Source organism: Myodes glareolus, chromosome 13 (genome assembly GCF_982192425.1).
Source record: "Myodes glareolus chromosome 13, mMyoGla1.1, whole genome shotgun sequence".
NCBI classification, from domain to species: domain Eukaryota; kingdom Metazoa; phylum Chordata; class Mammalia; order Rodentia; family Cricetidae; genus Myodes; species Myodes glareolus.
In genome coordinates, this window is record NC_142038.1 from 29,295,278 (window position 1) to 29,315,999 (window position 20,722).

General features: G+C 39.2%; 1 protein-coding gene across 1 annotated transcript in view; it reads right to left on the reverse strand.

The window, feature by feature from the left end:
- The window catches only part of Adamts19 (ADAM metallopeptidase with thrombospondin type 1 motif 19), a 185,299-nt gene that overhangs the window by 141,806 nt on the left and 22,771 nt on the right, over positions 1-20,722 (reverse strand). Inside the window, exon 3 of the mRNA XM_087896043.1 lies at positions 3,456-3,621. Coding sequence (XP_087752169.1) covers positions 3,456-3,621 — 166 coding nt within the window. The remainder of the gene's footprint in view (positions 1-3,455; positions 3,622-20,722) is intronic.

Consider the following 20,722-nt stretch of genomic DNA (forward strand, 5'->3'; position numbering starts at 1 on the left):
CAACTCCATGGTAGAGTCCCTCTTACAACCTAGCAATGTGCGTGGAAGCCATTCACATTGCAGCAAACATTTTTATTATACTTGTTCCTTTGACGCTGTTACTCTCTACAACTCTGCTTAGCTCATTCCTCACTTCCTACATCTTCAGATGCTTTTCTGGACGTATGCACATTGTCTTAGGCACAGCTGCTGCTGCTGCACACTTCCCATTAGAGAAGGAACTTGATAATATGCAGAAAAGTACAAAGTGTGTGTCCCCTTATTACCTGCCAACCCTGACCGTCATCAGAGAAGTGCTGGATGAAGTATACTAACTGTTTCAACAGTGGCCAGGTTGAATAAGGTCTAGGAGTAGAAATGATCTTTTAATCCATCAGATTTTGATTTTCAATCCTGTAAATGTCCAGTTTTTCTTACAGAGTCTAGGCACGATAATAAATTTACTCTCCAATGTTAATCGATAAATTGATGACGTCAGGCTGTGGATGGCTCGGGAGTTAAGAACACTGGCTGCTCTTTCAAAGGACCTAGGTTCAATTTCCAGCACTCACACGGCAGCTCACAACTGTCTGTAACTTCAGTTCCAGGGGATCTGGCAACCTCACACAGACATACAATGCAGCCAAAAACACCAATGCACATAAAAATAAATAAATCTTTAAAGATAAATAAATAGATAAATTGACAGTGTCACTTGAAGAGCACATGGATGCCGTCATTATCCAGTGCACAGCTGCTTCTCCAGACTGGACAGCATCAAACATAGACATTTGGCTTCAAACCCCTTGACTGATGCTTTCTTAAGCCTTTACACTTCCCTATATTTTGTCTCTTCTGCCCAAAATGTTCTTGCCCCATTAACATCTCAAAAAAATCAATGCATACATTTTTCATTTTCCCATGTAGTCACATTTAATTCCGAGAAGGGTAATATGGTTCAGGTCTCCTGTCCCAATTTGCATGCTGTAAATGAACCTTTAGAGAGATAAGTTACCCAAGTTCACACACTTAAGAAGTGTAACCTGGTGGTGTGAAGACAGGCAGCCTGACCCCTGACCTCACAGTTCATTGTCTTAGCTTGTTCACAGCATTTCTTTCATCCAGTTCCACACTTTAAGGAACTGAGATTCTCATCATACTTACCATTGTACAATATAAGTTTTGATTGACTCATTTTTAAAACAATATACTATTCACCTTTTAGAAATAGGAATTTTGCCAGTTAGCTCTACAATATTGTGAGCTAGCTGGTTGTTTTTAATTTATATTTAAATTTTTTAATTTAATTAAGGAGGAAAGGCCATGAAGTTGAGGAGGGATAGGAAAAGAGTTGGAAGGGGAACATATGGAGAAATTATGTAAATATAGTGCTCATATATGAAATTGTCAAAAAACTTTAAAAAGCACACAAAATGTCATACTAAGAGTCGAAAAGTGTCTGTGAAAAAAAATAATTCATATGCTCAATGCAAAGACATGTAAGCCACCTATGACATCTGCATAATGCAAAGGAGTGCTACAGAGACCAAGCTGGAAGAAATTTTAAAATTCTACCTTGTAAGACTATTGAAACATTATGCAAACCTAAGTCATATTATTGTGTTAATGTGTAGGCTCAAAGTGCAAAGAAAACAGCAATGGAAGATTCATGAGTGAAAGAAAATAAATACATTTCATATGTGGCTAATTTTAAAATAGTTTCCAAATACAGGAACTCCTCGATATAGGTAAGCTCAACAAATCCTCTGATTGCTGACAGCTTCCTGTCCTTACAGGCAAGTCTTTTATCCAAATAGGATAATGCATTATGCATATTATATGTACTATGTAATGTATATCAGAAACATTGGGAATAATGTTTGCCAAATATGAATCATGCATTTACGCTTTATTAACCTTATAACACAAGGACTCTCTAGCGTGTGTGCCACAGTTAAAAATGTCCCACATAGCCTAGACTATGTCCTTAGTTAACGTGGGTAGTTATAGGCAGGAGCTCATCGGGATGCAGAAGCTGTACAGTGCAGATTTTCAGGATAACTATACAGAGCCATCGTCTTAAACAGACAACCTCTGAGTTAGTGCTATCATTTTCAGTTTCAGACACTAAACAGGTTCTTCTTTCCTCCACAATGTGCTTTGAGTTGCCTCTTCGCCTTTTTTTAAATTTAAAATTCCTAAAATAGGGAAGAGGCCTTGTCTTCCACAACATGGTCTTCTCTGTTCACTGAATCAGATGTTAACATAGTCTCAGCAAATTATTGAAGTTCTTTTCATGTATGGAATGAGCTTTCACAGAAGAAAGTAGAATTTATGATTGATATTAAAGAAATACATCCTACACAAGGCGAACCCTATTTTTTCTCTAAACTGAACACCCTTGAGAGCGGTGGGCTCTACAAATACTACTTGCTGTCACACTTCCGTAAAGCTAGCTTCAAATACTGCACTCAATTTTAGAATTTATATCTTGTCCATCAACTACATTATCACTTAAATGCAAGCCTGTAAGTTTAATTTTAAACCCATCACATTAAAAATCCTTCTGAAATTCAAATTTTCTCCCATCTTAATCAAAATATTTCTCAAGTAAGTGACTGAGATGACAGAATTAAATGTCTAAAGACCTGTCTTAGGGGAAGACTGTATTCTGATGTTGACGATGGCATCCCTTTGTCCCTCTTCCTGTTCTTGAAAATATCACAGATTTCTGTGTAAAGGTCATAGGAAGGTAAGCAAAAGAGCCACATTACCATTCCAGGGAACTGCCAGAATGAACGTGATGGGAAGGCGATGGCTGAAATGTTTATGAGCTTCTAAAAGGGCCTATATTCTGATGCAGAGAATGAATTAAATGTGTATGGTTTTACTTCCCTTCTAGTTCTGATACTGATCTTCCAAGATGGCATTTAGATGAGTTGAAAGGAACCCAGAGGATGCTTCTAATCAGAGAGAAGCAAAATCCGTGCCGTTCTCCTGGAGGTGGACTACGTAAGGCTCTGAGCACACGGTATTCATTCAGAAGTCTGGGGTTCTGTCAGCTATTCATATTCCAACGTGGTGTAAAGCAGCCTGTAAGAGAGACTTCCCAGAATGACTGTGTATGGCAGAGCATGGCAGAGTATGGCAGAGCAGAGGTCTTACGCTGATCTTTGAAGAGTGTTTGAATTTCTGTCTTTTGCTGTTAAAGTACAGTACCTCACAAACAATAAACATAAACACGAAGCATACACCTACCATGGACATATCTAATTAATTAATATCTAATTAATTAATAATATCATATTAATTAAGTGCAAATGAGATTTCATTTTAATAATGAATAAACCAAGAGATCGAGCGTACGGAGGATGAGTGCACACTAGGAGAAGGGGAGGTACGGAGGTGGAGACAGAATGCTTCAAAGAACTGCTGTCCAAGGACACGTTGACTTAAATCTTTTCAGGACGGGTTACCTGAAATGACACCGCACGGATGGCTGTGAAGAGCTGACTTCTCCCTGACTTTTCCCTCTGTGGACCTTTTTTGCCTGTATAAACGGTGTGGGTGACCTAGGATGGCCATTGTATCATTGAATGGCTCAATGAATATGAAGTCCTCGTTGAGTTGTATAAAGCCCATCTGGAACACATAACATGAAAAGATACGTGAGAAATACCATCTAGAAATTAGGTTTCAGATTCCACGCCCACGTGCTGTTTTCTTTAACAAATGTGCACACAAACTCCCTGCAAAGCTAGCTCTGCAACCTTCTCATAGTATGACTTCATCTTGATGCACTTACTGCACTAGCAGAAACTCCATTTAGTTAGGCTGAGCCTGTGTGGGTGGGAGGCCAGGCGCCAGCAACAGATGCACAGTAAAAATTCTGGAATGTTAAAGGCTGACTTTGGGAGACCCATGGGGTCACTAACATGAACAACATGTCCAGCAATAGCGAAGCAGTTTTTAATTGCAGGCACCACACAGTCCAACTTCTTGACAACCTCTATTTAGTGAAATAATTCATGTAAAATATCATTGCACATGATGAGGTAGAGCATTGAAATGAATATAGAAAATGGCTTAAACTTTCCACTAAGTATGTTAGAAACTTTTTCTTATTTTATCACTTCAGGTCATAGAATTTTAAACTTACCTAATTGGGCATGTAAATTCAGAATCTGCAAGCCAAGGCTATGTATGACCAATAAAAATAACCAGTTTGTATTTTTGTTATGTGTTGAGGGTAAGCCTAGGCACTTGCATCTTTCCTTCTTGAACTATATATAAACTGCATCATAATTAGGAAAATACTCCACAAAAAACACTCAGAAGTTTTTCTTCTCAGCACTTATTATTTAAATATACAGCCCAACCTATAAATAATATATAATTTACCATGTTAACACCTTAGCAGGCATTTTTATAGAAATACTTTCCTGAAGTATGAACTATTTAGCAACAGTTCTATTTATATAATGTTGCTAATTTGGCTTCATATTAACCACATGAAGTGTATGGCTTATTTTAATTTAGTATTTATATATAAGTAGCATAATAATTCCTTCAGAAAGAGTAAACTTACAAAACTGAAGATTAAGAACTGAAATTGTTCTGAAAAAATGCATTTTCCTTAGATGAATGTAGTAGATTTTTTTTAAAAAAATTCCACATGTATTCTTTTAGAAGAGACATGATTTTATCTCTTTATTCCTAGTAGATAGAAAGATACCAAATAACACACAAATAGTTATTGTCTAGTTCAGTAACAAAAATATATAACTATGTTTTCTATTTCTGCATGCAGCTAATAACTTCAAATGTAAATTTTACTTCATTATTAGAGGGCATTAAATGTCCTTCCAAAAAACATGAAAGGATAAGTACATGCTACTTCATTTTATTCTTTATCAAATTCCCACTTGAGATGCTCTAGAGCAAATAGAAATTTCTTAACCAATTTAATTTTTTGAGTTATGCTGCAGGAGCTGCTTCTGCTCCTTCAGCCAATAGACTTTAAGATACCAGCCTACTTGGACATGGTCTCATTTGCTTTAAAAGGCAGCAGGAGCCCTGTGCTCGCTCTCTTGCTTCCGGCTCCACTTCCGGCTACTAGACTCCTTTCCTGATCACACAGAGGGCTGTTGTCTGGGATGGTGATCTATAAGTTTTTTTCCTTTAAATAAATAACCATTCTATTAATCATAATTCCAAACTGGTGTGGATTATTTGTGACTTACACCTTCATTTGGTGCCCCACATTGAGTGTCATTCTGTAACATGGAGGGGCCTGCTTGTTGGGGTTTATGTTCTGCCCAGATCACTGAAGAAGCAAGATGTGAGCTGCCCCACTGAGAAAGGTACTGAGCCATGTGGCTAACATAGATAAGAATAATGGGTTAATATAAGCTACAAGAGCTAATAAGTAGGCTGAGCTAATGGGCCAATCAGTTTTATAACTTATGGAGACCTCTGTGATTTTCTTTGGGGCTTTCTGGCTGTGGGGAACTAGGCAGGACATAAACCCCAACAAGCAGGCCCCTTCATGTTACAGAGTTATTCATACCTTTAATAAGATTCTGAAGAATTATGGCTCAACCCAACACCCTTTCTGCACCCATTTCCTCGATCCTTCTTCCAGATTTGCAACTCCAATTACATCAGGGAAAAAAAATTTAACCTAAAGAACCTTTAGAATAATATGTGAATAATATAGATGTATGTATGTATATGATTCTCTTGAATTTTAAAGTAGTTACAATGACTCTTAAATGTTTTGCCTTAGCTGTAGTTTGATGATGAATATAATGATAAATTAAAATATACAAAGTAATAGGTACTAAAGACATAGGTCATCTATACATAAAGAGACTGGGAAGTGTTGAATTAGAAACTGATCCATACTATGAAGTTGTGGAAATGCTATCCTTGTGTCATAGGTTAGTAGATCATCCTTATCCACTCATCCCTTACAACCAGTAATGACTGGTGAAAGAGTCATGACGTGACATCTCATGCAAACACGCCAAGCTAGCTCAAATTCTGAATTCTTAATCTGATGCACACTCAACAGGTTCTAAACTCCCGAATTCATGTAAGTGTTCCTTACAATATTATGCAATGTAGTATCCTGTAAAGTTTGTTGCTCCCTAGAACAGATCTGGAATTCGATTTTGGAATGTAACTTATTATTAGCAATAGGGCTGTAAGAACATTATTGTGAATTCACAGGAAAATGACAGAGGGTGTTTGAAAACACACTTAATATTCTTATCCTGTGGTCTGCTACTAGACGCTCTATACCTGCTCCCTGATACATTTGTTCCAATAATTATGACAAATGTGTTGAATATATACAAACATTACATTTCACGTTCCTCTATTAACACACTAAGTATAACTGGAAATGTCTATTTTGCTGTTACAATTTCTTTGACTAAGAATTAGAAACCATAATATAGGTTATCTTGAACATTAGAATTTTATCTATAGACATTTTTTAAGAAACCAAGATTGCCAGTTTTAAAAGGAAAAGAATGTTAGAATAATTATAAAGGGTGACTCATTAGTGCAATGCTTAGCTACAGTCTGAACGCTGTGTGCCAGCCCCAGCTCCTTTGAGGCACATTAGCACCAAGTATCAGTCTGTAGACTTTCCATCAGAGACCAGGAACCTCTACCATGACACCGTGGCACACAAGGGTGGCATCCTTAACCTGTATCATTAAAGACATTATCATGGATGATTCTGCGTTCTCACAGAAAAGTCGCTTCTTTTTTTTTCTATTAGCAAAATAGATTGTTTTATCTTCACGGCAGTTTTACAAGCTGTGAAAAACTATAACCCCCTTTTAACCTCTCTGCACAAATAGCCCAGTGTTCAGCAGAATTGCTTTAGCGTCAGCTTAGAAGGAAACCAAAGCTCATGGGAAATCCCAGCACGGTGTGGCCCTGCATAGCCATCACTTCCGCACTTTCCAGAGTTATTCTGAAATTTCGCATGATGGCATCAGAGAATAAACTTAAGTTTTACAGTCGTTTCTGTCTCTACTCTGTTGTAATGGGCATTTATGATTAATTATTTTATTTCACAATTTAATAAAAATTTCAGGAGACTAAGGCCGTTACTCAGTGAAGTGTTTACTTCACAAGCACAAGTAGGTGGGTTTGAACCCCTGAACCCCTGTATAAACTGCAGACTGATGGTGTTTATTTGGGGCGACAGAGCTAGGCAGATCCTTGGGGCTCACTGGTTAGCCAGTCCTGCCTAAATGGCCAGTTGCAGACCATTGAGAAACCCTATCTCAAAAATTTTTTTTTTTTTTAGATGGGACTAGGCAGATAACTTGGGGATAAAATTCTTGGTCTTCAAGCACAGACCACCTGAGACTGGATTACCCAGCATCTATGTAAAAGGTCAGGGTTGTAGGACTTTACTGGAGAACACTAGCTAAGAATTTAGCATTAGGAAGGAGGTGACAGGTGTATCCTTGGAGTTGGTCTGCAAGTTAGTTCTGTGGCATATATAAGCCCTGCGGTAAGACCCATGTCAGAAAATAAGGGAAAGAGCAATGAAAGAAATCTGTTGCTGAATTCTGGCCTATACACACCTTCTTTCCAACATACATACACACACACACACACACACACACACACACACACACTCGCTCTCTCGCTCTCTCTCTCTCTGACACACACACCCACGTGCATGCATATGCACACTCATACACATACTTCCACCCACACCCATATGTACACAAAATGGATGGCTTTGAGTTTATCTTCTGGCCTCTAGACACATGTACACATATATACACAGCACCTCTACACGTAGGCACCATTAATAAGGATTTTCAAAAAGAATTTCAGTATTTTTCTATTTAGCATTGCTTATGCGAAAATAGGCTGCCGTTTCTTGTTTGCTGGCTCTGCTACATCTCCCTCTAAGTTCTGGTGTTTTGTAAGCTGCCACAAATGTTGCTCTCCTTTTAGGAACGCTAATACTGCCACGGACCTGTTCTAATTACATCCAGAACACTGATTTGGTCAGTGTTCGTTGATGTTTTAATATTGCTGCTTCAGTAAATCAAGATTAATTGTTTCATTTATTCAAATTTATTTGAGGTTACTTAAGTACTAAATATTATGGTTATGTGACAGTGTGGTATTAAAATATGATCTGGCAATTCTGCTCATAAATATCAGGGAAATGAAATGAGTTAGAGCAATGTCTCTCAACCTTCCTAACGCCGTGACCCTTTAATGCAGTTCCTGATGTTGCGGTGACCCCCCAACCATAAAATTACCATTGCTACTTCATAAAAACAACTTTGCTACTGTTACAAACCATAATATGAATATCTGCTGATATGCAGACTACCTCATATACAACCCCTATTGAAGGGTTGTTTGACCTCTCCAAAAGGGTTATAACCCACAGATTGAGAACAACTGAGTTAGAGAGATATTTACACCCCCATGTAGCATTGTTTACACTTGTCAGTCTTAGTGCCCATCAGTGGCAAGACAAGAAAAGAAAAAATAATGTGTATACAGCAGAAGACTAGTCAACCTAAGGAAGAAGAAAATTCAATTTGCGACAAAATAGATGAACCAGGCAGGGAAGGGTGAGGAGCTGTGTTAAGTAAAAATAAATATTAAAAAAACATTAAACTAATTAGCATGAGTTAACATTTTTTAATTTATGCACACATATAAATAGGAAACTAAGAACATAAATACGTAGTTATTATCAATGAGAATAATTTTAAATTTTAGCATTAAAAGGGTCTGGATGATAAGATAAAGTCATAATGTTTTCAGCATATAAAATATCTTGAGTTGAGGATTTGAATAATATGAAATGAGGCTGTTGCTCTTGGGGTGAAGCACAGGGGTGGTGGTGAAAAAGATATAGATTGCAGGCAACAATCTAAAAAGATGCCTGAATGGGACATAAATGGGAAAATATATACAAACAAAAATATGCACTCATTAAATTTGGGGTGGTAGAATACAAGGACAATATTTTAGGGAGCAAAACAGTGTCTACTGTTTTGTGTGTCTTGGACAAACCAGTCTACTGATCGAAGATAATGCATACTATAAAAACAGAGAGATACTAAACACAAGTGTAAAAGATTTGGCATCGGTACGTGGTTGTAAAAATGTCTTAGGCAAATAGCTGATGTCCTATGTCATCTGAATTTATATTGTTTGATTTTATTTTCTATGGCATTTTTGTTGCTGACATAGCATATTATCTCCTGTGAGTAAAGCAACATATCTTAAAATGCGAGCATCAAACAGGGCTAAAGAATTACAGTTTCAAATTTGCTTTGTGTTTTAATCAAATAACAGAATTTTGCTATAATCAAAATCTGAAGTGACCTTTCATGCAACTGTATATTCCTTGTGTGTATACAAATTTGTACAGAAATACATTGCTGGCACATACACACATGCATAGCTGTGTTTTTTTTATCATAAGAAAATGACCTTTCTGACTTGATCATTTCAGTGTCTCCCTTATATACTCAGAGAATAACCACAAGAGTGTTAATGCAGGTGCACACGGTAAGGCTACGAGAAGCTTTCGCATATGAGAAACTATTGCCTGTCTCTCTCATTTTATTTTCACTGCTGAAATCTCATATGAACATAAGAAACAAATGTTCTGTGTGGACAAACATTATATTGAAATATTTTAGGATAACAGTTAATGCATTTTTACATCTTGATGTATCCCAGATGCCAGGTTCTTCCAAGAATACCCCTGCCTCTGTGTAGAGCTATTATTTTCTCAAAATCAAAAAGACTTTGCTATATCGAGTACTGATTGCCTTCCTTGGTGATTCAACACCTCCTATGTACTAGCACTCTTCTTTCTAATGTAGTTATTGTCTCATTTCACTCTAAGTGGACTGAGAGCTTCCGAGACAAAGGGCTTTAGGATAGTTGTAGCCTCATACCTTCAATTAGGAAGCCTGGCCAAGCATCTGTACCCAGAGAAATCTGTTCTTAACACAATGCATTGATTGCTCTCTTCTGGAAAAAAAGAAAGCATATCAATTCTCTGTTCTGAAGAGCATGTATTCACTCTACCTATGACTTCATCCAGGGAAAATCCAAATTTCATTTCTTCCACGAGGCTTTTCCAGTGTTGCCTTCCTTATATGTCCAAGTAATATCTTGAGGAAACTTTTGAAGCAAACAGACTATAAAAGTCATTCTATTTTCTTTCACAGCCAAAAAAAAAATTCAAAGAGAATCGTAAAAGGATAATAATAGAAAGACTCTTAGAAATCAGTTGGAAATACCGAAGCTTTAAAATCAGGAAAACAGGACGCTGGAAATGTTGCATGGCTTACTTAAAATTCATACACGGAGGAACAACATCAAAAGTTCCAAATGTCCAAGAAATTTTTTTGTTTTTAAAACATCATTCTAGATTTGCTCTCTGAGAAATGTTTACTGTACTGACCATTCTGTCTTCACTCAAACTCCCAAAGGCAACACCTCCATAAGTTGTTGACCCAAGGATCATTACAGGGATAGCCAGAATTTCCCAATATTCCAAACTGTTCACTGCCACACTTCTTGTTGTCTCAGCACGTTTTAATTTTTGTGCATACTTCATATATGAGTACCCTATATCATTCACTACCCTCACCCCCTCCCAATTCCTCACATTGCTCCAGCCTTCTCTACATAAACTCCTGATCTCCTCTTTAATTATTACTGTTACATGTCCATCTATATCTATATAAATATGTATGTATACAAACTCCTGAATTTGTTAAGCACTACACATATGTACATGCGTCCAGGATAGATCACTTTGGATCAGATAACCTGCACAGCCCTGAAGGAAAGTGATTGACCCTTTGCCACAGCCACTGACTCTTCGTCTAGGAATGGCAAACTTCTCTTTGCAACAGATTGAGCTAAGGGCAGGGATAACTGGTCAAAATTCAAAGGTATTCGTGTGCCCAAACCCCAAATGACACATCTGCAAAGCAACCCCTACACCTAAGGCTCAGGGGAAAATAACAGAAGGGAGAAGAGATTTTTAAGAGCCAAAGACTTTGGATGCATCCTGCTAGACAGTGTCTCCTAAGCAATGAAGAGAAAATACACACGTGAAACCATATGGATGGCTGAACAAAATCAGCACAATGACAATAACATCAGTCCATGAACCAAGCATGTCCTAAACAAGTCTTCCTCATTCCAATCTTCCTCATATTGTCAGTACATGTTTTCTGCCTTTATAATTCTTTGCTTAAATAACCCCTCAGAGACAGACCATTTCAGAATTCCACCCCAATAATCTTGTTTCCTCTGAAATCGACTTTCTTTGTCTTTCATTTCTATGATCCCATTTTAGGAATCATCGTTCCCTCTGAACTGAGCCCTTCTCACAGTGCACATTTCTTCTCGTGGTCCCATCTACTTTCTATTCACCCATTGTCCTAACCACTTCCTGTGGCTGTGATAAAATACCGACCACAACCATGCAAGGGGAGAAAGGGGTTTGTTTGGCTTCCATGCCTGGACCACAGTGCAACAGTCCATCACCGAGGGAAGGAACTCAACCAGGGCAGGAATCTGGAGACAAGAACTGAAGCGGAGACCATGGAGGAACATTGCTCAGCCTGCTTTCTTCTACAACCCATGACCAATTGCCAAGGGTAGTACCACCCACAGTGGACTGGGCCACCCCACGGCAATCATTAATAAAGAAAATGCCCCGCAAACAAGGCCTAAAGCCAATGAGATGGAGATAATTTCTCAGTTAACCTTTCCTCTTCACAAATGACCTAGTTTGTGTCACTGACAAAATATCTAACCATCACCTGCATGTTCAAGCTACATATAATTACTTATATTTTTTTAAAAAAAAACTTATTGTTAAACATTCACATGCAAACAAAAAATAGAATTCTTATGTGGCAAGTACTTTAGATGCATTACTTCACTTAATCTGCACACTGATCTTGGAACACACTCGCTAATTCGCTAGTTTTATAGTTGCAAAAAGTGGGTTTCCAAAAGATTTATGATGTCCTAAGATTACGAACCAGCACGTGGTGATGACAGGATTCAAACCAAAGAAGCCTGGCTCCAAATGCAGATTGCCTTTGGGAAACTGCATAAAGCCAAGCTTGCCATGTGACTGCTATTTCAAATGATCCTCATCTTGAAAAAATTCTGCACTAAGGGACTGGATGTCAAGAACAGCACCTCACAGATGGTAGACATCCAAACTTTGATATCAACAGCAAGGCCAGGCCTTATCCCTCACAATGAGAGGAGAAAAACATTGCACAGAGGGTTCTGACCTTTATCTTTATGGTTTTGTGTGGTTGGACTCCTTAGCTGCCAAAGACACAGTTGACTGTCCAAGTGAACTGAGGGCTTCATCCACAGGCTCTGTCAGTTGTAGGTACCCAATAATTTTCCCATGGAAGATTTTAAAGAATGTTTTAAGTTTTTAGTTTGTCTTTGAGTCTCTCTTCTGTGTTTTTTAAGTCTTCTGAACATAACAATAGAAATTTTTAATAACTGAACATAGTATCCAGTTAAAGAAAGAAAGAAGAAAACCATCATCCCCAATCCAAAATAAAAATATTATAAATGAGTAGAAGTACAGATTTATTTCTAGTTAATTAACATACATATGCACAAACACATACATCCTTTTAGATGTACATGCAAATGTATCATGGAATATTATATATGTGTAGACAAACTCACACATGTTTGGATCTTTTATTCTATATTCACTTTCACGTTTAATAACTTATTTCTTAATAGCAATAAACAATCATTATGTGTGTTTTTAAAATGAAATATAATTATTTGTCTTCCGATGTGTGTTAATTTTATTAGTCACTCTATTCACTCAAATACCCCTTGTTTACTGAGAAGTAAAACTTCTTAGTACTGGCTTTTTGCAAGCAGAGATCAGGCTTCAGCTCACTGTGAAGAAGGATTCACTGGCTCGATACCAGAAACCTTTTTTCATTGTCAGGAAAGAAGGTGCCACTTATCTGAAACAAAAGTATACCTTGCATAATAATTGTTTAATTTCTGTACGATTGCCTATTCCTTGATTTCTGTCTATGTTTTACTCCATGAGTAGAAAACAAACTGGAATATTGCCTAAGAGTTTTCTGGACAGACACCTAAGTGCCAAAGCTGGAGAAAAAAAAGAGATTATTGCATAGGATGAAGCCCCATCTCAGTACAAGCCTTGGGAACTAAGCAGTTTCTATGAAGGAGCCTTTTCCAGACCCACAAACGGCCTGTGAAAGAGTATCAGCTTTAATCACCTGGTAGACAATACCCACAATACTGTTAGTCAACAAAGAAGGTTTTCTTCGTTATGAACATCCTTCCAGCTCCCATAGTTGACGAATCAGAGGAAGTCCTGGTCCAGGTAGAAAAGTCTAAGCTGGGAAATGCCAAGGACTCCAATTTAGTTCCAGTTTACATGGGTGCTGTTCAGTCTAAGAAAGGCTTATTGTGGAGAGCACACAAGAAGAAAATTCTCGCTGACAGGAGTTGGAAGTTGTGATGATTGGGGAATGAATATTTTAATTATCAAATGAATGTTTTGGATTAAATTCACGGGAGAGCTTCCTACACCAAAAAACACATATCAGAACAAGGAAAGCAGGAAGGGGTTTGTGTGTTGCTAAGATTCTGAGTCAAAAAGAACAATGTGAAGTTATATCTGTCTAACAAGAATGCAGGTAGTTCTAAGGTCTATGCACGGGCTAAAACATGGCGCGGAGATGGTCCCGTGAGTAAGGGAACTTCTGAGAGGAGACGGCTGTGCCCAGGCTTGTGGGCAGGGGCAGGGGGTATTCATGGTCCAGACTTGGGCACAGATGAGAAGTGGCAACTGTGAGGACATACAACATCAGTCCAACTGGAAGAGTGACGTAAAGGGGAAGACGTCAGAATGAAGGGGGGGGCAGGGGGCATCCAGGGGTTGACTCGCTTATGTGGTTTACATTTGGAAACAAGCTTCTTTGGTTTCTCTCTTTTCTATCTTTTCTTGGCCAGAGTTACCGATTTCACTGCAGGGCGCCTCATGCTGGCTTCTTGTGTTGTGCTCTTTCAACACAGCCGTATTTTATTTACATGATACTTACACAAGAACAGATCCCTCATCTAGCGGCAAAACATATGCTCTCTGTCCATTTTCCTATAAACCATTATGCTCTCCTGATGTTCCCCCCGACATGCAACAGGGATAGGAATTTAAGAACTGACTGAAAATCTTTTCTTGGGGCCATGGAGAAGGCTCAGCAAAGTGCTTGCATGAGCCCAGTCTCTACATCCAATGTGAAAAAAATAAGCATGTTGGTAGGCACGTACTTAGGATCCCCATGCTGGGGTGAAGGATGGGATGAAGAGAACAGGTAAATCCTTGTGGATACCTAGTTGGAAAAACTAAACTATCTGTTGACGTCTAGTGCAAGTGAGAGATACTGTTGCAAAAATAAACTGGATGGACAATATCTGGGAAATGACACCCAAGGCTGTACTCTGGCCTCCATATGCATAAGCACACATATGTACAACCATCCATGTATATGCACACATACAAACACACACACACACAGGCACATAGATGCACGAGTCTGATGGCGAACAGCTATGTTTTGGCCTCTGTATTGAAGAAACAAATGGACGTGACAGGGTCTGTGGTTATGGGAGAAAATGAACTACTTATCCTGAACTGCTGTCCCAAATGTCAGCTGGTTTCATGACTGGGATTAGCTATCCCATTTACCATTTGTTTATATTAGGTGACAAGATTGACCGTCATATACTTGAGTTCATTCATTCTACTATAATCTCACTGCTTATAGTTAGTTTAGTAAATCATTTGGGTTGTCTCTGAAATATTTAATTTAGAGACAATACATATTAATAGTGACGAATTCTTCGGGTTATAAACTTGAATTTATAGTTATGGTTAGTTTATAACCAGTCGACCAAAAGGCACTCTGTTCCATTTTTTTCCCCTGCATCTTCCTGACAACTGTGTAGCCCTCCTTATGAGTGTTCTTATTGGAGAGCTGGCATACAACAAGCTGTGTATGTGGCCTAGGGATCTGAAGGAAAATAGATCTCCAAATGGAGTGGCACTATTGGGAGGTGTGACCTTGTTGAGTAGTTGTGGTCTTGTTGGCAGAAATGTGTCACTGTGGAGGTGGGCTTGGAGATCTCATATAAGCTCAGTGTTTCAGACCACTTCCTGTTGCCTAGAAGATGTAGGCCTCTTGGCTACTTCTCCAGCACCATGTCTGCCTGCATACCACCGTGTCCCATCATGATAACAAGGGGTTGAACCTCTGAACTGTAAGTGTGCCACTACACTGACATGTTTTCCTTTATAAGAGTTGCTGTGGAACTGGGATTGGTATGTAAAATGAGAAAAGTTTATTTTTGAAGAAGAAGAAGGAGGAGGAGGAGGAGGAGGAGAAGGAGAAGGAGAAGGAGAAGGAGAAGGAGAAGGAGGAGAAGGAGAAGGAGAAGGAGAGAAAGAGAGAGTTGTCATGATCTCACAGCAAAAGAAACCCTAACTAAGACAGGATTCAATGATGAAAACACATCAAAACTTATCTTCATGAATCTAGGATACTAATGTAATTGCATAGACCCCAACCCCCCCCCCAAAAAAATCATGGATTTGGATCAATACACTTTAAAAATTACAAATTGTAGAAAGAATCATTATGGGAACAAGCAAGTTAATGACAACCTAAAGAGGGTGACCCAATAAAGCCTTCCTAAGGAAACAGCATTTCAGATAAGACCTGTGGTGAGAATATATGAAGAAGAGAGTACAAGTGGGGGAAAAGACAGATCCTTAGCAGAAGCCTATGTGTCATACAGAAAGGCCATGTAGGATGTTAGATGGCACAAAGGAAGTCGGTGCACACACTTCACACTCGCAAAAGCAACCACTTGAAAATTATAACAATATGTTTGCACCTGTTGTCTACAAGCCAAGTAAGAACATGTTTAAATTTGAGGAACAATAAGTAATACATGTGTATTAAATAAATGATGCATGCTCTAACTTTATAGACGTGAGTATTGGAAGAATGGAAATTGCTCCTAGAAGATTAAAAATCAAGGATGCAACAGAAGACAATATTTTTTCATGGCATTTGATGAATTTGTTAGCCAAATGGGTCTCATGGGAATCCCCAAACAACCCAGACTGCTGCCAAGACTATAAGATACACTCCACAAACTTAACAGCAAGGTCCGTGAAGACAAAACGTAAACAACTCATTGAACATGGAGATGCTGAACTGGTGCCTATGTTCCAGTATCTTTAGTATGGAGAAACATAAACACTAACACAGCCAAAAACCCTTGGATCTACAACTGTGTTCTGCCTGTGCTATATGTTAGGGCAATGGTAGTACAAAGTTTATAGGAGTAACCAACCAATACGTGATTTGACTTAAGGCCCACCTCATGAGATGGAACTGGTCTTAGTGTTTTATTGCTGTGAAGAGATACCATAACCATGGCAATTCTTATAAAGGAAGACATTAATTGGGACTGGCTTACAGTTTCAGAGGTTAAGTCCATTATTCTCATGGCAACATGCAGGCAGACATTGTGCTGGAGAGGTAGCTGAAGAGTTCTCCATCCTCATCTTCAGGCAGCAGGGAGAGAGGGACCCGGGGCCTGATGTGAGCATTTGAAACCCCAAAGCCCACCCCCCAGTGAGAGACTTCCTCCAACAAGGCCACACCTACTCTAACTTGCCCATACCTCCTAACCCCTGTCAAGTAGCCTAATGTCCTAATGTCCCTAATGTCCAAGCATTCAAATATATGAGTCCATGGGGACCATTCTTATTCAAACCGCAACATTCCACTTCTTGGCCCACATAAGCTTGAAGCCATATCATAATGTAGAAATGCATTCAGCCAAACCTCAAAAGTCCCTATATGCTATCACAGTCTCAACACTGTTTAATAATCCAAAGTTCAAAGTCTGATGGTGATCTCTTAAGTGTAACCCTGCGTAAAATAAAAATTGAAAAGCAGACCACATGTTTCCAACATACAGTTATATAGAATATGAATTACCATCCCAAAAGGGAGGGAAAGAGCATATTAGGTGAATACTGAACCACAGCAAGACCTAAAGCAGCAGGACAAACTCTAAATTCTGCATCTCCATGTCTCATGTCAAAGGGCTCTTCAGTCTCCAACTCCTTTCAGTTTTGTTGACAGCAATACACTTTTCTCTCTTGGGAAGATCACTCCATAACCAGTCTGCAGCTTTCTTCAGCAGGTACTCCACAGTTCTGGCATCTGAAATATCTTGGAGTCTCCATGGCATCCCAAGCTTCACCTTCACAGCTTCACACAATGGCTTTTCTGTGCCTCCATGTAAGAACAACGCCTGGACTCAATTGCTTCCTTTAGCTACGGAGGGAGATTTCCTAACTCCTTTCTTGTATCCTTGACTCTAAAACCATAACCATGTGGCCAAAGTTATCGAGTTCTGCTGTTTGCTGGGGCTGGAAGATGCCCCCCTTCTTCAATTGTGTCTGCATCAACTTTCTGTTTTCTGATTTTCTTCACTGCTTAAGCTTGGCTGTCCTGGAACTCGATCTTTCGACCAAGCTGGACTTGAACTAAGAAAACTCTTAACGGGCCTCTGCCTCTCCAATGCTGGGATTAAAGTTGTGCGCCACCACACCCAACCCTCAGTTTTCCTTTAATTCTTTTTCACAAGTTGGAAGTTTAGTTGGATGGGGTCTTACCCTGAGGCTACCACTCCCTTTATTCCATGTAACATTAGGCTTTTCTTTAAATATGTTATCTACCTGAGCCCCGACTTGGCTCCATTATACTTCCTTGTGCTCCTTCTCAGTGGCACACTTTCTCCAACATGGCCACACCACTCCAACAATGCCCTACTTCCTAAACCCTATCAAGTAGCACCATTCCTTAATGACCAGGCATTCAAATATATGAGCCCATGGGGGGGGTCACTGTTATTCAAAATCACCACAGAACCCACATCCAGCACTGTTTGGGTGACTAAGACCTGAGGCTAGATAACCCAGGGACCTAGGGTAAAACCGAAAACGACTGTTCTACTAAGAGAACATAGCAATACAATGAGTCCTAATGACACTCTGCTTTACTCATAGATCAGTGCCTTGCTCGGCCGTCATCAGAGAAGCTTTTTCCTACAGCAGATGGGAACAAATAGAGGCCACAGCCAGACATTGTGCACAGAGTGAGAGGCCTTGGAACACTCAGCCCTATTTGGGATATCTTCATTCAATCCCTCCTGTCAGAGATCAGGGAACGCTGGGAAATGGGAGGAAGAAAGAGTCTAAGAGCCAGGGGGGCTGGAGTTCACCAAGAAAACAAGGGCCTCTAAATCAGCACGAGCAAAGCTCGTAAGACCTACAGAGGTCTGCACTAGCTCCTTCATGTATGTAGTATGGCTTCAATTAGAGCTTTTATAAATTTCCTGTGTGCTAATGAGTGGATATCTTCTTTTTGTCCCTTCGCTTATACTCTTTTCCTTCTGCCTTTTTGGTGGTTTTTGTTGTTGTTGTTTTGTTTTGTTTTGTTTTTTTGTCCAATTCTGATGCAATAGTTTTCATTTTATTTTATTTTATTATTATCCTCTAGATTCCTATTTACAGTCTAATAAAAGAGGGGGAAAAAGGAATATATCAAGATGTAAGTGAGGAGAAAGTCAAGGAATAGAGGAAAGGGAAATTATAATCAGGATCTATGTGAGGTAAGCCAACCTATTTTCAATAAAAGCGGGACGAAGGGGAGTAGGTAAAGCGTTAGGCTGCCTGTAGGGAAATGAAATGCGGCTTTCGAAATCCATTGCTCATTCCTTCAAAATACCTGTGGTAAGTTATCTTTTATCTAACATTTCTGTCCCCAGGTCTGTACCCATGTTAAATAAAAATTGCCTCCACATAAAACCTTGTGATCTGATATTGATGCTAGTACTATATTTTTTTTAAAAATAACACAAATATTGAAACAACGCAAATGTCTTTCAACTGATGAGTGGGTACGCACGTGTAGGTTCATAGAATGAAATGGTTCTTAGCCTTCCTGACGCTGCTATCTGTTAATAAAGCCCTTCATGTTGCGGTAAACCCCAATCATAAAATTATTTTCAATGCCTCTTCATAGCTGTAATTTTGCTACTGCCTTTAATCAAATTGTAACTATCTGATATGAATGATACCTGTTAAGTGACCCCTGTGAAAGGGCCGTTCACCCCACCCCAAGGGGTCATGACGCATAGGTTGGTAACTGTAGAAATAATGTAATACTCTTTAGCAATGTTGAAGTGCAGTAAATATAGCTTTGACATGAGTAAGTCTTGAAAACATTCAAAATGAAAGAAAGCCATCACAGAGAGGCATCTCAGGCATGACTCTGTTGAACTCTTCTAGATAAAGAGATCTTTAGAGATGTGATGTGGATTGTCTTTACCGAGGACTGGGCAAGAAAGTGGGACTGGAAGTAACTTTTAATGAAAACAAACTTCCTTTTCTAGTCAGAAAAATTCCAAAATTACATAATGGTAATAGTTTTCTGATTCTGTAAATGTGCTTTAGAAAAAAAAAAACATTAAGCTATATTTTTGACTTAAAAAGGCTTAGAGTAGGGATTGACTTTTAAGATTATGTGTATACACAGATAATTTTCTAAGTTGTATATGCGTGTGTGTGTTGTGGGGGACACACTGTATGCAGGTCCAGGCACACTTTAAAAGATGGAGATGAGAAGATGCAGAGTCAGGAGGACACCGCAATGCTGGCCTGAGGGTGACGTCGATCAGTGAGGAAAACCTAAAGGCAAGCCAGAATTGAGCTTAGAAACAAGGAACTAGTGTGACAGTCACACCATTGGCGGGATCACAGAACGGCAGGAGAAATCGAATATACAGACAGGATGGCTGATCACCAAGCAGGTACCCCTCAGGCCTGCGGGACATTTCAGTTTTACTTGGAGGGCAATTGGAAACATAGAGTAAGCAGCATGATCTGATGTCAACCCCAAAGAAAACGATTCCTGCTCTTTTGTTTTGTTTTTGGAAAAGGTCTTTAGCGGAGAGGAAGATGAAAGCAGAATGAAGCAGACCAACTTGAAATCTGTCCCAATAGGCCAGGTGCAAGATCGTCAAGGCTAGACTGAAGACGTGGAGAAAATTCAACACATTTCGGGTTTATTTTGGACTTCCACCCAAACCAGAGGGCAATCACCCAAATTTGTCAGAGATTCAATACTGACCAAGATGGGAGGCAGGCCACAGAATGATTAAGGGTGGCTTGGGAGTGTCTGGCTTAAGTACGAAAGACGGGAAAATGCGAGTCTGTACCGAGGACATCAAAGCCAGACCTCAGCGATGAACTGAATGGTGGGTGGAGAGAATGATGGTTTTCTGGGGAGAACTTACTAGGTTTGGCATGTCTGTGAGACTTCCACATGCAGAATTCAAGTAGACACATAAAGCTCAAGGGGGTTTCTTAAACCGGAAAATTTGTGGGAGATAAAATTTCAACACAGAAATGAATGATGCTATCTAGAAAGGATTTGAAATCGAACCCAGGATCTTACAACTGCAAAGTAGAAAGGGAGCCAGAAAACAGACAGAAGGGAAGAAAAGGCTGATGGGAAAAAAAGAGTAGCTTTTA